Source organism: Monodon monoceros, unplaced genomic scaffold (assembly GCF_005190385.1).
Source record: "Monodon monoceros isolate NGI ecotype Baffin Bay Population unplaced genomic scaffold, NGI_Narwhal_1 Super_Scaffold_13, whole genome shotgun sequence".
In the NCBI taxonomy this organism is placed as follows: domain Eukaryota; kingdom Metazoa; phylum Chordata; class Mammalia; order Artiodactyla; family Monodontidae; genus Monodon; species Monodon monoceros.
The window spans coordinates 52450854-52467743 of NW_021703769.1; the positions used below are offsets into that span (position 1 = coordinate 52450854).

At 53.8% G+C, this 16890-nt stretch overlaps 1 protein-coding gene across 1 annotated transcript in view; it reads right to left on the reverse strand.

Annotated features, from left to right (window-relative positions):
- The window catches only part of PPL (periplakin), a 42972-nt gene extending 26847 nt beyond the window's left edge, over nt 1-16125 (reverse strand). The window contains exon 1 of the mRNA XM_029219893.1: nt 16024-16125. Within this exon, the coding sequence (XP_029075726.1) occupies nt 16024-16085 (62 nt within the window). The 5' untranslated portion in view covers nt 16086-16125. The remainder of the gene's footprint in view (nt 1-16023) is intronic.
- Nucleotides 16126-16890: the final 765 nt, after the last annotated feature.

The following is a 16890-nucleotide window of genomic DNA, read 5'->3' on the forward strand; positions in this document are numbered from 1 at the left end:
TGTTCTAAAATTGATTATGGTGATGGTTGTATAATTCTGTGAATATACTCAGAACGGCTGAATTGTACATTTTAAATGAGTGAATTATATGATATGTGAGTTATATCTCAATAAAGCTGTTATCGAAAACATTGGCAAGTGCCATTTGTAAGTGATAGGGGTTTGTTTCTTCTTCCCTCACCACCTCGAGTGGTCCCTGCCTTTTTATCCTGTTTTCCATGGAGGCTGGGCCAGCTCTGGGTTATGCCCAGCTGCCTGGAAGATGCTAGTTAAACACTCACAGAGGGATGACCACGTGCCCGGCTGGTGCTAAGCAAATCACATATAGATTAGCTCATTAATCCTACCACCCTCTGAAGTAGCACTGTTCTGCGTGCACAGAGCCATTAGATAACTTGACCACAGTCTCACTGCCAGAAAGCAGGGTGGAGCTGGGATTCCAATCCAGGCCTCTGGAGAACAGTCTCAGCACTTTTGCCTTTTGGGTTTGGAGTCCTGAATGAGTGGCCCCAAAGGGTCCTGCATTCCTCCTGCCTTCTAGCTGGCCATGGGAGCAAATGTGTGTCCCCTTGAGAGCTGCAGAGCCGCACACCAGGAGTATAGGAATGTGGGCGGGTTGGGAACCCGCAGAGAGGGGGTGCAGATCCCAAGAGGGCTGGGAACTGGCTGGGCCGGTCCAGCTTTTCATCTGGCTAATGAGCCACACTAAGGCAGCCAGACGCCACACCAGGGTGCTGTCAGCCCGCCCGACTGATAGAGGCCCAGATACAGCCCTTCCCTAGCAACCTCTTCTGAGTCTGGTCCCACCCACGGAGATGAAAATCTCCTGGCTGAGCCAGAAAAGCCGAGGTGCCCTCACCCACCCAGAGAAGGGAAGGGACCAGGGAAGCAGCTCTAAGTGACAGGCTGAGAGAGGGACACGCCCAGCCTCCCTCCACTTACTCAGAAGTTTAACATGGACACAGGGGCTGCGGGCAGTGACCATGGGCACTGGTAGTGCATCCGAAGTCATCCAGCCCCACCTGCTTATTACATATGTGAGCAAACTGAGGCCCTCAGAAGCGAACGCACCCACCCAAGGTCACACGGTGGGCAGCCAGTGTCCTTAGTCAGACAGGGTTCAAATCCATTTGTGTAACCTTAGAGGAGGTACTTAACATTTCTGGGCCTCGGTTTTATCATCTGTCAAATGGGCAAGATACATCCTATCTAGGTAAGTGAGGTGGGCAGGGAGGGTCAGGGTCACTTCTGGAAACACCAGAATCTCAAGCTTCAAAGACCACTTTGGGGTTCAAGGACTGAGCTGGAGGTTGGGAGCAGCCTCTGGGGGCCCATAAGCAGATTAGACATCATGTAAGCTCATGAGTGGAGTGTCACCGGTTTTACCAGCGCCTAAAACAGTGCCTGGCGCACAGGAGACACTCAACAAATACTTATGCTGTACAGCAGAAACTAACAACATGGTAAATCAACTACACTACAATAAAAAATAAGAAAACAAAACCAAATATCCATTCTAATCACCTAGCGCAGGGGCCCCATAAATGGTGACAAAGACTATTCATGAAACACCTATTCATTGCACTTTTACTCCCTGCAGGGCTTGCCATTCAAATGAGACTGAGCCCTTACATTGCTCCCTGATCTGTGCATGGGGCTCTGCCTGTGGACCCCCTTTCTCTTCTGGGAACCCCTTCTTGCCAGTGGCGCCTGGTCCTGTTAAATAGGTTCCTTCTAAAAAAACAGTAACTTGGGGGCTTCCCCGGTGGTGCAGTGGTTAAGAATCCACCTGCCAATGCAGGGGACACGGGTTCAATCCCTGGTCTGGGAAGATCGCATGTGCCGCGGAGCAACTAAGCCCGTGTGCCACAACTACTGAGCCTGCGCTCTAGAGCTCGTGTGCCACACCTACTGAAGCCCATGCACCACAACAAAGAGTAGCCCCTGCTCGCCACAACTAGAGAAAGCCTGCAAGCAGCAATGAAGACCCAACACAGCCATAAATAAATAAATAAATAAATAATTTTTAAATAAATAAAAAATTTTAAATAGAAGTAAATGTTAAAAAAAATTCTTATAAAAATAAATAAAAATAAAAATCAGTAACTTCACAGCGCTGGGGACGGCAAGGTGAACAATACCAGGGAGAAGGTGCGTCTAAATGGAGGACACGGCACTCTCTTGGAATCCTCCTCAATAATGCAAAACCTCCATGTCATCGCTGGGAGCCAGCAGACAAACGCAAATTGAGGGACGGTCTACAAAACACCTGACCAGACCTCTTCAAAAGTATCAAGGTCACAAAAGACCAGACTAAGGGTTAGATGACAGACCTGACGACTAAATGCAACCTGGGGTCCTGGAACAGAAAGAGGGCATTGGGGGGAACTGGGGAGGCGGAACAAAGTTCATAGCTCAGTTTTCTACAAAAAGGTTCCTTCTAGATTTCCAGGTTTTCCAGCAAAATCCTATAGGAATGGATGCTTCTGGGTGATGGTGTGTCCAGGATGCCCACCTGGACAGGTAGGGCAGTGGGTGCTGTGGCCTGACACCCCATCTGGTAAAAGCTGACGGGGACCCAAGACTAGGCTGTCCCCAGAAACAGCCCTCTCAGCCCAGCCCAGGCTGCAGTCAGGGGATGCGAGTGGGTTTCATAAGCCAGGTATGGTCACACCCAGCAGACTGGGGCTGTTTCTCCAGAGAACCTGCCTTTGTTTTCTTTTCCAGGGCTGAGGAAGTTGGAGTCTGGCGAGGGTCCAGGTACCATCTAAGGCACAACAAGGGGCCCCATTTACTTGGCCTGGTCTGCGTATGAGACTCCTTGTAAGAGGAGGGAAAACGGGGTGCAGGCCACCCGGGGGGCTGCCTCAGAGCCCCGGGGTGGGTTTGAGGACACTTGGGGACAAAGAGTTGTTTTCTGGGTCTGAGCCCACAGGCACCAGCCTGGAACAGACGTCTCTTTGTATCTCAGGATGTACTCTGAGCGTTGGAACTGTGGGGAGACGGCCTGGGAGCCTCAAGTGGCATCGGGTACGCTCTCTCCGTCACCGGGAGTTAGAAACTCAATAACCACAGCCCGACCTGCTTTGCAGGTGGCCACTCACAGCCCAAGAGGTCAGCTGCAGAGTGAGGAGCTGGGGCTGGAACCCAGTGCTGTGATGTCCAGGGGGCAGCCCAGGACAGGCTGTGGTCTGGTCAGCGGGCCAGCAGGGATGCCAACTAGAGAAGTGAGGACAGAGGTGGCACTCCAGGTCACCCAGACTCTGTAGATGCTCCATATGGAGCAAAAAGAAAGAGAACACAGGCGTCTCGGAGGACCCTCAGCCCCACCCACCACTAGTCACTTCTTCTTGCTATAGTTTGTGTGGGGAGCCCCTGGCCCTTTCCCACGATATAGCTGTACTGCAGTATAACCTGGTGGTTAAGCACCCAGACCAATGGCAGGCAGCCTAGATTCAGATCCTGACACAGTCCTTGTTAAACTGTCAGTTACTTAGCCTTTCTGAGCCTCAGGTTCCCCATCTGTCACTGGGGGTCATGGCAGTCCACACCCCTCAGGGCTGGGGCAGTTAATTGAGAGAGCAGATAGAGGACTTCCCTAGTGGCAGAGTGGTTAAGAATCCACCTGCCAATGCAGGGGACACGCGTTCGAGCCCTGGTCTGGGAAGATCCCACATGCCGTGGAGCAACTAAGCCTGTGCTGAGCCTGCACTCTAGAGCCCATGAGCCACAACTACTGAGCCTGCATGCCACGACTACTGAAGCCCGTGCGCCTAGAGCCCGAGCTCTGCAACAAGAGAAGCCACTGTAATGAGAAGCCCGCGCATCGCGACGAAGAGTAGCCCCAGTTCGCCGTAACTAGAGAAAGCCTGCATGTAGCAACGAAGACCCAACACAGCCAAAAATAAATAAATACATTTATAAAAAAAAAAAGAGAGAGAGAATACAAAGTGCTGCCTCGGAGGGAGCCCGGGGTTCTCTGCTTCCACCCCGAGTCACCACCCAGGGATTTGGGCTCCTTTTAAGGAGCAGATAAAGGCCAGCAGCTAAGGCTCCATGTGAGAACCCACGGGTACGGAGAGCTAAAAAAAGACCCCAGGCCACCCACACCATCCACACCGATCCTTGTGCAAGCCCAGACGCACTCTGCTTCCACCTTGTGGATGTCACCTCTCCCGGGCGTGGAGAATTCACAAGTAACCTCAATATTTGGAAATGTCTCCTCCGATTCCTGCAGGGAGAGGCCATGCACGTATAAGGGTAATGAGGCTGCAAGGAGGACGCGGCTCCCAGGCCCAACCACCTTGAGTTTGGACTAAGGATCAGGTCACTAGGTTTGGGGATTTGAGAGGTTCAGGGTGTTTCTACCATGAGTTTTGCTGCTCTGAGAACTCTCCCCTGTCTGCATCCGGGAAACCACAGGACGGAAGGGTGGGGAGGCCTCATCTACCAGGTCGTTTAAGCAGAACACCAAGAACCACCCCAGATCCCTGCCTCTCCCTCTCCTGCTTCCACCTAGGAACAGAGCCCTGTGCTCCCATCCTCTCTCGGGCCCTAAGGTCTTCACCTTGATCAAGCGCATCATCTCTCACCTGGACCAATGCCAATAGCCACCCCCAACCATCTCCTTGCACCCTGACTCTCGCTGCCCCCAGCCAGCTTTGGCACATTTATCAGAGATCTTTCAACGATGCAACCAGATCTCGCCATTGTCCGGCCTCAAACTTGCCAATGCTCCCAAACACTCTCAGAAGAGAGCTCGCTCTCCTGCCCAGGACCTGCCTCTCCCGCCCCAACCTTTGCTGCCTTTAGCTCTCCCTCTCCTGGTCACCCTGCACCAACTGGCCCATCCCTCTCCATCCTGCCTGCAGGGAGGGAAACTGAGTCAGCCTGGACCAGGGAAAGAACGTAGACTGAGTTTGGGCTCGGGCAGGTTCCTTAGTCTCTCTGTGCCTCGGTTTTCTCATCTGCAAAATGAGTATAAGAATCAGCCCCACCCAGAGGGTTGAGACAATTCAAGGAGATGATCCTTGTAAAGCACTCTGGACCTTGGACGTGGCTGTCACACCACAAAGGCTCAGGTTTGTTTTACCTGCCTACCCTTAATTTCCTTGTCCGCACAATGAGGTTATTGCATCTACTGACCGGGTAGCAAACAGAAGCGGGTGGGGTCGGCACTATGTCACTTTGCTTTCAAGGCCATCGCTGCCCAATAAAAACAGAATATGAGTATATTTGTAGTTAAGTCTTCCTAGTAGCCACATGAAAAACATAAAAAGAAACAGATGAACTTAACTTTTATACACTATTTTATTTAACCACATATAGCTAAAATGTTATTTTGACAGCTAGTGAATAGAACGTTATTAGTGAGATAGTTTACATTCTTTTTTTCATAGTAAGTTCCTCAATGTCTGGCATGTGGTGTACACTTGCAGGACATCTCAGTTTGTTCTAAGCACATCTCATGTGGCTGGTGGTTAACAAATAGGACAGCACAGTTCTGGGTGGTTCTGGGGCCTCTGGACCGCTTTGCTCTAAGCTCATAGTGACTGCAGCCCATCAGTTCTGCCATAATGAAGCTGATAGATGCTCAGAGCATCTATCCACTTCACTTAGTGCCTGGTACCTAGGGACATGTAATAAAAGGTCATTTCCTGCCACTCTCCCACCAGACCCACACAGGCTGGCCAGACACCTGCCCAAGGCCAGGTTTCATCTATGGGTCTCTGGCTGCCTGACTTCAAAACAATCCAGGGCTCCCAGCTGTGCCGATCAGAGCATGGTGCCTGGTTGTGCAGTGCCAGGGCACACAGACCACAGCCCCACACCCTTTCCCAGGCCACCGGAGCTGTAGCATCCTTGCCCATGGCCATGGGGCAGAGCCAGGGGGACGTGACCTGCTCCAGCCATCCCTCCCTCCTGCCTGAGAGAACAGCCTCTTTCCTGACCTGCCACTCCAGGGAACAGCTCACACCCCAGACACCACGGAGAGGCCACAGCTCTGCCATAACCCCCACCCCGTCGGTCACAGCCCAACTTGCTTTCTCTTTCCAGGTGTCGAGATGGGAACTGGCAGGTTAAGAGTGTGTCTGATGGGGACGGCCCTTCCTCCCTGGCCAGGGCCACCTCACCTTCCAGGCCTGAGTCAATCCCCATGTTCTGGCCCTTGATCATGTCCACGGTTCCTCCCTTTTGGGGTTAATTCTGTCTCTGTAGGTGCCAGCGGGGAGGATCAGTCTCGGAATGCCTGGAATGCACAGGAGCCCACACCTCTCCCAGGAACCAGCCTCCCCAGCCTCGCCCCTCCTAGAGCCCAGAGAAGGGGTATGGCCTCCTACTTGCCATGTAGGCAGGCTGCCTCCAGGGCCAGCCAGGCCCTAAGCGGCTCCCAGGCAACCTCCAAGCTCATCTTGGGGTCTAGGTGGCTCCCAGCCTCCACCTCCTTTAAACACTGCCTGGCTGAGAGAGCGAAGGCTATCACTCCAGGACACCTGCCCTGCCCCTGCCACAAAGGCACACACAGTAGGTGCAAGAAATGATTGCTGAATATGAACAACCAAACACTGAGAGGACTCACTAGATGCCCATCACCCACTCAGCCCTTTCCTGCAACATCTGCTGAAATCTCGCAGCCCTGGGAGAAGGGCACCCTTATAGTAATTGGGGCGCTTTTCTTAATTCCGTGTATTAGGTTATAAACTTTTGGACAAAAAGGATTTACTCATCTCTTGGGTTGGCCCTTCTGTAGCCTTTAATTCGAGGCCTTGCACAGGCTTGGTGCTCAATAAATAGGTATTGAATTGAGCAGACATTTTATAGCACGTAAACAATTCTTATCTCTCCATTTTCCAGATGAAGATAATTGAGGCTCAAACGGGTTAAGAAACCTGCCCAAGGTCACACAGTTGAAAAGTGATAACGCCAAGATTTGAACAGGTGCCAGAGCCATCTCCTCAGAACATGGGGGATGTCAATACTATTCCACAAAGTGACGGGAGATATTGGGGAGGCGGGACAAAGCAGCAAGGCGTGCACCACCCAGGGGAGGCGTGATGATTTACATCTTGTTGGCATCTTTATCAGTATAATTAAACCCAGTGGTTGAGTAACAATCAGTGGCGGTAGCTGAGGGTGAGTCATTCTCCTAAGATGTCACCACAAGGGGCTCCCAGCCTGTCCCTCTGAACGGGCCATTGCGGAGAAGGAAATGGTATGAAGAAACCCCTCCCTGGGCTACGCCTTGCCCCAGCGCCGACACGCAGTCCTGCTTTGATCCTAACAACCCATCATCAAGGTTGGTACTATTATTGCTTGCAGTACAGATAAAGAAGCTGAGCCTGGGGAGGAAGGGAGAATTCCCTGGAGCCAGAAGGTCAGCGTTTATGCTGGTGACTGCTGCCACCCCCCCGCCAGTTTTTCAGATCGTCAATATTTCTAGATATTCAGTAAATGCTGAATAAATTTTCACCCCCACCCCCAAATCCTTGTCCTCTCTCTGCCCCTCTTACAGGCCCTGGGGATAAGCCCTTCTCCATTACCAAGTCATGCCACAACTACTGAAGCCTGTGCGCCTAGAGCCCATGTTCCGCAACAAGAAAAGTCACTGCAATGAGAAGCCCGCGCACCGTAACGAAGAGTAGACTCCCCTCACTGCAACTAGAGAAAAGCCCGCATGTGGCAACAAAGACCCAATGCAGCCAAAAATAAATAAATAAATATATATATAAAATGTTTGCTCAATTCAACACCTATTTATTGAGCCCCAAGCCTATGCAAGGCCTGGAATTAAGGGCTATGAAAGAGCCCCCACCAAAAGATAAGTAAGTCCTTATTGTCCAGAAGTTTACGGTCTAATAGGCAGGATTAAGAAAAGCACCCCAATAACTGTAATTCTAAAGATTCAGATTGCCTGGGTCAGGGTATTTTCATCCATTCTGCCCCATTTAGGCCTTGTATCCTAACTTAATTGTGAAAATACAGCTCAGTCCAATAAAATGCAGGGAAAGAGCAAGAAGGAAACAAAGAGAAAGCATGATAATAGGAAATACAAAATAATATGGCAGGAGTAGGTCCAAACACATCATTCATTACAATAAATGTGCATGAGTTAAATTCACCTGCTAAAAATAAGACTCTCAGGTGAGAACAGGAAGACAAAAAAAAAAAAAAGCCAGCTCTATGCCATTTTATAAGGCATGTACCTAAAACAAAATAACACAGTAAGGTTGAGAATAAAAGAAGAGAGTGCGACAGACTAGGCGACTGCTGCTTTAGCTCTTTTAAAGGAAGAGCAAGGTGCATATAACTCTATGGACAAGTTATATTGCTCATATACTTAAGGCAATCAGTGAAAACATGGGATTTGATGGCTGCACATCAAAAGACTGAAGTCTGGGCCCTGCTTCATTGATTCTGACTTGACTGGCCTGCAAGAGGACCTGGGCATCACCTTCAAAGCTCAGATGATTCTAACGTACAGGCAGGGCTGGGAACAAGGGAATGAACCACGGTCTTGTGTTACAGGGTTAGGGGAGCAGATTGAGGAAGAATCCCCAGGTCTCTGCAGGAAGGAAGTCTTGTAGAAAGCAATACCCAGGAAGCACCCAACAAATACCAGATTGACTGGTCAACTGACTGATAGGCTCCCTACTAGAAACTTCCATGGTAATTAGCTGGGTGTGGAGGAATTTACTGTCTGTTAATCCTGGGGAAGTAGGTTCTAAAGTGAGAGGGCTGCTGGTGTAGTAACTCCGGCTCCGTTTCATGGCCCAATCTGTTTCTGCCCAGGGAAGACCTCCCCAAAAGTGTGTGCTTTTGGGCTCTCATTACAGACACACACACAGAAGTTCAAGCCACTTTGGGTAACACCAAGGCGTGTCTTGGAGATTTCTGCAAGGTTTAAATGGGGCTCAAGCCAATCTCAACACTCCCAGCTGTTACGACATCATTCCGGGTTTGAGACCAGTGGACAAGGAGTACTGGCCTTGGTTTATGAAGCACCTACTATGTGCCTGATGCTTCACACATGTCACGTCCAGTTCTCTCCATTATCCTACACACCTCTGATTTGCAGATTCAAAACAGACCTCCCACCACTGCTTACTGAGCACCTGCTGTGTGCTAGGCATCATTCCAGGGATGTGGCAGTGACCACACAGCCTGCAAAGTCCCTGCCTTCATGAAGCCCAGAGTGGGGCAGGAATGTGGCCAGCAGCACAGCTGACAAGAGGCACAGCTGGACCTGGAAGTCAGGTCTGCATCTCCCAAACCCAGGCTGTTTCTATTCTACCCACCAAGCCCTCAATCCCTGCCTTTAGCTTCAGCTTCCCTCTCAGTAACATGGGGGTTTTGTTGCCCAGTTTATAGTTGAGAAGAGTCAAGCTCCTTATCCGGAGTAGCAGGACTGCAGCCCTCTCTGTTCTTGGTGGCATAAACTCAGAATCCTTCCTCAACCTTCAACTAGAACCAAAAAGTCTCCACGCCCGGGATGGAGAAGTGAAAACCTTAAAAGCCATGAGTCTGAAATCTGAGCCCAGGCTGCTGGCGCAGCAAAGAATTCTGCACATGACTGTTTTACTGCAGCTGCTCAGCCTTCCAGGGTCAGCAGGCCTTGATGGGGTGGAGCTACTGGCCAGCGAGCGGCCCATTGTGCATTTATCATATAAGACCTGACAAACCCTCTGCCCAGGAAAGGATGGGCTGGCGACCAGCTGGGACACCCTACCAGCCAGCTCGCCTGCTCCCAGCTCATAGCAGCTGAGACTCTGAAACTCTGAGCCTCACCTGGAAAAGACAGATGAGGGTAATATTATCTAACAAAGACAATACAATCATAATTTAGGGAGGTTGTTCCAAGCTAGGACTCAACCTCAGAGGCTGTCATGTGTTCACACCTTTCCCAGTTCCTGTCCTGTTGTCCCCTCCCCCACTTCTGAGACTCTCCCTTTGTGTCTCTCCATCCAGAAACCTCTGGCTTGTCCTCCATTTTTTAAAAAGATAAATAAATAAATTTATTTATTTATTTAATTTTTGGCTGTGTTGGGTCTTCACTGCTGCACGTGGGCTTTCTCTAGCTGCGGTGAGCAGGGGCCACTCTTTGTTGCGGTTTATGGGCTTCTCATTGCGGTGGCTTCTCTTGTTGCGGAGCACGGGCTCTAGGCGCACGGGTGTCAGTAGTTGTGGCACGTGGGCTCAGTAGTTGTGGCACATGGGCTCTAGAGCGCAGGCTCAGTAGTTGTGGTGCACGGGCTTAGTTGCTCCGTGGCATGTGGGATCTTCCCGGACCCGGGCTCGAACCCGTGTCCCCTGAATTGGCAGGCGGATTCTTAACCACCGTGCCAAGGAAGCCCTTGCAGCCTGTTTATGGAGCACACAGAAGATGGGGGATGGGACAGGGGACTCTCTGCTCAGGCCCTCCCATGCAGGAAAGGGAAGGGCTCCACCTGCCTGGAAGCAGGAAGGGGCACCTGGGGCCTCCCTCCCCAGGCTCAGGAGGATGGAAGACAGAAGACCCATCAAAAGCAGAGAGAACAAAGAACAAGGACCATTTCTGTCTTCGCACTCCTGAGACAGGCCGGGGCAGGCAGGCTGGGAGAGTGGCAGGTGGCACTGGCAACGCCCCGCACAGCCCTGCCTAGAGCGGAGGGGAGCTGGGACTCCTGGGTACTCCTCCCTTGACAAAGAGCCTTGGAAACGCTCCCAAAGGCAGCTTCTCCCCCAGCCCCCAGGGCCCTCCAGAGGTCCCTCACCCTCCTTAGAGTGTTGCCTAAAAGGTATGAATTGAGCTCAGCCTCTCCCCACAAAACTCCCTGCTCCCAGATGAGTGCCCTGACCGTGCCTGAAATGCCACCATTAGCAGCCATTGTTCTGTTCTGAATCTAATTTACTAGGTCTCGTTCCTTCTGCCAAGTGAACTGGGCAAGTGAGGGCAAAGCCAGAAAGAGGAGAGGCAGAAAGGGCTGCTGGGCGGAGTCAGGGATACAAAACCCAATGACTCCACCATCTGGCCTGCAGCAGTCCCAGAGACAGCTGCCACCAGCCCCAAGTACAGGTGGGGAGACCTAGTTTCCCTCCCCAGGGGCCCTGAGCCCCCCGCATCAGCCAGTTGTGAGCTGTGAGCCCAAGGTGAGTGCCTTTACTATTGGCCTCAGTGTTACCCTCTGTGAAATGGGACACCACCACCAGCCTGGCAGGCTCGGTGTCAGAATGAGATGCTATAACGTCCATGGCCATGCTGGGAGCACAGTAGGTGTTGAGAAATGGCTGCGTGGACCACTCGGTCCTGGTCACCCACATGGTGGGAGGTGGGCTTTGCTGACAGGGCCCTCCCCCAAACTGTTCAAGCTTTCCAGCTTCACTGATCAGTGCATGAGTGTCTCTCCATGTTTCTTCTTTTTTATTTTGACTGTGCTGAACGGCATGTGGGAGATTAGTTCCGTGACCAGGGATTGAACCCACGCCCCCTGCATTGGAAGCCCAGAGTCTTAACCATTGGACCGCCAGGGAAGTTTCTCCATGTATCTTCTTTTTTAAAAAAATATTTTATTTATTTATTTGGTTGCATCAGGTCTTAGTTGTGACACATGGGCTCCTTTGTTGCGGCTCGCTGGCTCCTTAGTTGTGGCATGCGAACTCTTAGTTGCGGCACGCATGTGGGCTCTAGTTCCCTGACCAGGGGTTGAACCCGGGTACCCTGCATTGGGAGCTCAGAGTCTTAACTGCTGCGCCACCAGGGAAGTCCCCCTCCATGTGTCTTCTTAAGTGGGGGTCCATGTGAATGCTGGGGTGATTGAATGAGAGTCAGCTGACCTCCTGCCCCACTTGGGCTGTAGCCTCCACTGCTGGAAGAAGACCAGCTGCCTGGTCACCTCTGGTCTTAGCACCACTCTCATCTTTAACAGCAGTGTGTGATTACCAATATTGGCTGCCATGATTTACTGAGCACTCACTGTAAGCCCTGGTCTGGGGCTGGGCCCATCACATGCATTATCTTGCTTGATCCACTAGTGACCTCACCAGCTGGGTGTTCCTGCATCACTCCCATTTCACAGATGAGGAAACTGAGACTCAGAGGTGTTACCTGATCTGCCCAAGGTCACACAGCTTAGGAGAGACAGAGCTGGGGCTTCAACTCAAACCTGGATGGCATCAAACTCTATGCTTGTAACCACCGAGAGGCCCAGGGTACCCCAGCTGGCTTCCAGGAGGACACGCAGCTCTTTCACCAGTCTCCAAAGCCTTGGGCCCTGCCTCCCACATAGGGCACCCCCCCATTAGGACTGGGCCATTCTTGCAGGACTGTGCCCAGGTGAGCTCAGGAAGCGAGGCGAGGCTGTTGGGTGCTTACTGGGGCCCAGGCCTGTGTGGAAGGGCAAAATTAGCCCCATTTTACAGATAGGGAAGCTGAAGCTCACAGTGAGGCCAAATTTCTTTGCCAAAATCAAACACAGGCAGAATTCAGTCTAACTCCAGAGCTGGATCTAACCACTCCATTTCTCCCAATGACAGGGCAGACACCTCCCCAGGAAGTCCTCCCTGATAGCCCAGGTCTCCCCGTAACCCTGACAGCCCTCACTTCAGACCAGTCAGGGAGCACCAGAGCCATCGGGCTGGAGACCTCGTCTGTCCAGCTCTACATCCCCCCGCACCAGGCTCCCATCGCCACCACGACACAGTCCTGTAACCATCCTAGTAATTAAGCAAAATTCCATCAAGTGCAGAGACACTGTCAATGTCTCTTCCACATCCACCCCCACCGCCTGGGAATGGTACCCCTGGAGTTGTGCAGTGCACTGCCTGTCCATCATGGCATCCAGCTCAATCCCAGACACATAGTAGGTGCCTATTCGAATTTATTCAATAGTTATAATCATCATAGCTGCTGTGGACTGAGGCTTCCTATAATTCTCAACCTTTCCCTGAATTATTTCTTTTAATCCTCATGCCAACGACATCACCAGGCAGGTACTACTTTTATGCCCATTCTACAGGTGAGAAAACAGAGGCTCAGAAAGGCCAAGCAGCTCTCTCTAGGTCGCACAGCCGGGAAGCAGGGGCTGGCTGGAGCTGTACTCTCAGCCACAAAGCAGGGCGGTAGGACCAGGGCCCCTCGAGACCCTCCCTGCTGAGCTGGATACTATCCTCAGTGACCTGCACCATCAGGCCTTACCCTGTCATTAGTTCAGGTGTTCCCATACCTGTCATTAGGAACCAGGGCAATGAGAGCAGCTGAGTTCACACCCAGTTTCAGCTGCTAAAAGGCTGACAAACAGGGAGGGGTGGTTTTCTCCAAGGGGGCTCTCCATTCACTAATTTCTGTTCACTTGTGCAGTCCAAAGCCCGTGACTGCTGGGTGTGAAGGTCGCGAGTCCTGGTTCCTGGATCCCCTTTGCTGGGGACAGGGATGCTGACCCTCAGGCTGGGTAATTCCTATGTGCTGGGGTCATTCTCTCCGTTGTTACATGTGCTCCTCCCAGCAACTCTATGCAGAAGATATTAGCACCATCCCTGCTTTGCAGACAAGGAAACTGAGGCTCAGAGAGGTTTCTGCCCACAGCAGATGTAGCAGAGCTGGGACCAGAGGTGAGGAGCTCCTAGCCTCCTCAATGCTGAATCTCACTGGCAACCCTGCCCGCCTTCCCCCAGACAGAGGAAGAGGGCCCCAGAAAACTCAGGGTGCAAGAATAACTTAGGGGGCAGCACCCTGTGACCAGCAACCACATCTTAGAGTTACAGGTACAGGGCTATGCACTCGGTAACACTCAAGAGATTCTTGTTGACAGAATTGGGCAAGAGGCAACCCCCCACCCCACAATCTGGTCCATGAACTTGTCCCCATCAAGGGGAAGGGGCAGAGGGACATGCTGGGCTGGTACGACCATGGGCACCTGGCTCCTACCCAGGGCTGTGACTGTGCGGGGCCACGGGGGTGTGATGGAAGAGTCTCTCACCCCATCTTGGGGAGAGAATCAGAAAGCCTTCCTGGAGAAAGAGATCTCTAAGCTGAGATCAGTCATTCAGCCAGGGGCAGAGGGTGGCTGCTTTGGGCCAGGAGTATTGAGAGGGGCAGGACCTGTGTCCTTGCCACCCTGAGTCCCTGAAGCTGTAAAGGATGGGAATTCCTTCCTTCCCACCCTCTGCTGGGAAGGCCAAGACCCTCCCAGCTTGTCTGGATTCATTATAACTTTTGTTAGGTCCAAGCCCAGCCCTTGGGGAACTGGATGGATGGAGAGCTGGAGGAAGGGGGAGCTTGAGGGATGGGGGAGGCAGAGGGCAGGGCGAGACTGGCCCATCTCCTGGTGTGTGGGTGTGTGCGTGTGTGAAGGACTGGAGGGGCCCCAGTCTTGGTGGGGGGAGAACAGAATAGTCCTCCGTGCCTGGCACGGAGCATTTGATTGTGCAACGTCTGAAAGAACAGTTCAGGGACTGGACGGGACCCCAGCTGGGTTTGAGAGCCAGCTGGACTCAGCCACAGAGGAACAGCACGCAGGGCCCTGCCCATTCCCTGGGGATGTGAAAGACCAGGGAGGCTTGTGTGTACGTATGTGTGTGTGTGGGGGGCGGGAATCTTGGGAGGGGAGGGGAAGAAATGTCTCTGAGCTTGAAACAATGCAAAGGAGAGAGGGGGCAGTGGGGTCACAGGACAGGGGAGTTTCTGAAAGGACTGGAACTCAAAGAAATGGAAGGCTCACACTCCCCATGCCAGTGCCCAGGCCGCCTGCACCTGTCAGACAGGTCTGCCTGGACTGGACCACAGGGGCAGGGTGGGAGCCCAGGCCAGAGTGTCCTCACTTTCATCTGGGGCCTGGGAGGGAGTGAGGGACAGCTTTCGGTGGAGGGGGTGTCTCAGGTGAGGGCACTTTGGCGTGGATACTCCCAGGCAGGTGGGCTATGCAATTGCTGAGTTCCCCACCTGCCTGAAGCCCCTCGTCGAGAGAAGTCTGGTAAAGGCTCCCTCCCAGCTAGGAGGCCCCGCCCCATTTTCCTTAGAGAGAGGACAAGGCAGGGTCTGATTCTGCCCCCACTCTCGATCTTAGCATCTCCAGTTATGAAGTGAATACATTAGGCTTAAAACCGATGTGGCCTGCCGTTTCAAAGCAAACACATTGAGACACGTTATTCCCTTCCCAGGCAGCCCTGAGAACCCGAGGCTTAGAGACGCCACCAGTTTCGGGGCTTTGTGATTTTTCAGGGGGCAGCCACGCCCCTAAGAAATCACGGAGGGAGAAGGCCCCATCGTCTCTCAGCCGATGCGCAGACCCCGGGGCGGGTGGTGGACAAGGGGTGCCTCAGCCCAGGTTCCCCCAACCCGACCCCACACCCACCGGTTCCCCTGGACCAGGTTCTGGAGCGCAGGATGGCAGGTGCTGGGAAGTGCTGCCGCAGGTGGCACAACCCCATCAGGCGCCCCCCCCATCCCCGCCTGCCTGACGCCAGGAGCACCTGCGCGCTCTCCAAGAAGCACTGGTGAACGCCCGCCACTCAACGCCTCACGCTCCAGCTAAATTTCACGGCCCGGGTGCGCCCCTAGACGATGCTTAGGTCCCCTGCGCACCCCACTCCCCGGCCTTGGGTGTAGCGTTCTCCAGAGGACACACCACTCTCCACCCTGGCTGTGCTTCCTGGCCCAGGAGGACCCCTGGCGCAAGGGCGACCCCGCAACACCGAGGTCCCCTGTACCTCCAGCTAAGTTCCTCGCCCTCTAAGCACCCAGGCCAGTGCTCTCTGGGCTCCTAGAACTCTCCGGTGCCAAATAGCGTGTTTTCCCTCGGCGCCCCCAGCCCATCCGCATCCCCACCTTGGCGGTGCTTCCCAGCTCAAGGGTGGCCCTCGGGCCCCGCGTTCCCGCGAGTCGTGCACTCCTGGCTGGGTTCCCAGCCCGCTGGGCCTCCCAGGGCAGTGCTTCCTGCGCACCCCCCCATCCCCCTCAGCCCTCGAGGCTCGGCTGTGCCCCCCACGACCTGGGCGGTGCATCCCGGCCCAGCGCGCCGCCAAGCGCGCTGCGCATGGGCGCCTCCTCACCTGCGGGTCCGAGCCGTGGGGCTGTATTTGCCTTTGCTTCTCTTCTTGAAGAGCGAGTTCATGGTGGCGCTCGGGGTGGGCGGGTGGGACGTCGGGTCGCGGCGCCGGTCTGGGCACTGGGCTGCGAAGGCCCCGGCGCGCACCAAAGGGCGAGCAGCGAGCACAGGTGAGCGAGCGGCGGCGCTGGAGCCCCGAGTGCTGCGCGGCGGCGGCGCGCGGTCACTACTCGCGGGGGGCGGGGCTCTCGCAGGCCACTGGCTCTCCCAGCCGCTCCCAAGAAGGTGGTGCTTACCTTCCCGGAGGAGGGGCACCAGGCGGGCGGGGCTTCCAGGCTCGTGCGGCGCCGGGCCAGATCGAGTGGGGCGTCCGCTCTGGACTGGGGGTGGGGACACCGGGTCTTGTTAGGACACAGCCCACTGCCCAGCACGGACATTCGAGATGCTGGGCAGGCGGGCGGGGGCTCACTGGCCACTTTCCCGAGCGTGCTCAGTATCCCCCTCACCCCCGCGCTCCGGGCCTGGCGCCCCCCTGAATGAGGGCCCCATCTGGCTCTCTGCTGCCCCTCTTGGGCATCAGCGCTCCCTTCTCGTTGGCTGAACCCAGGTGGGTGCCCACCTCCCAGGTGTGGCAGACACTGGATGGGTCTCTATGCCTCGGATAGCTAGCGAATTACATTCAGGTGGTAGCAGTGTCGATGGCAATTGAGAGAAGGGAGCTCTGGAGTGCGCCCGCCTGAGTTCAAATCCTGCCGCTACAGTCAGCTGACTCCTTGGCAGGGCTTCTTGCCGTTCCCAACCTCAGTTTCCTTATTTGTCAAACAGTGATAACAACTGTCCTCCATCCCATAGGAGGTTCCTGTAGTTAATT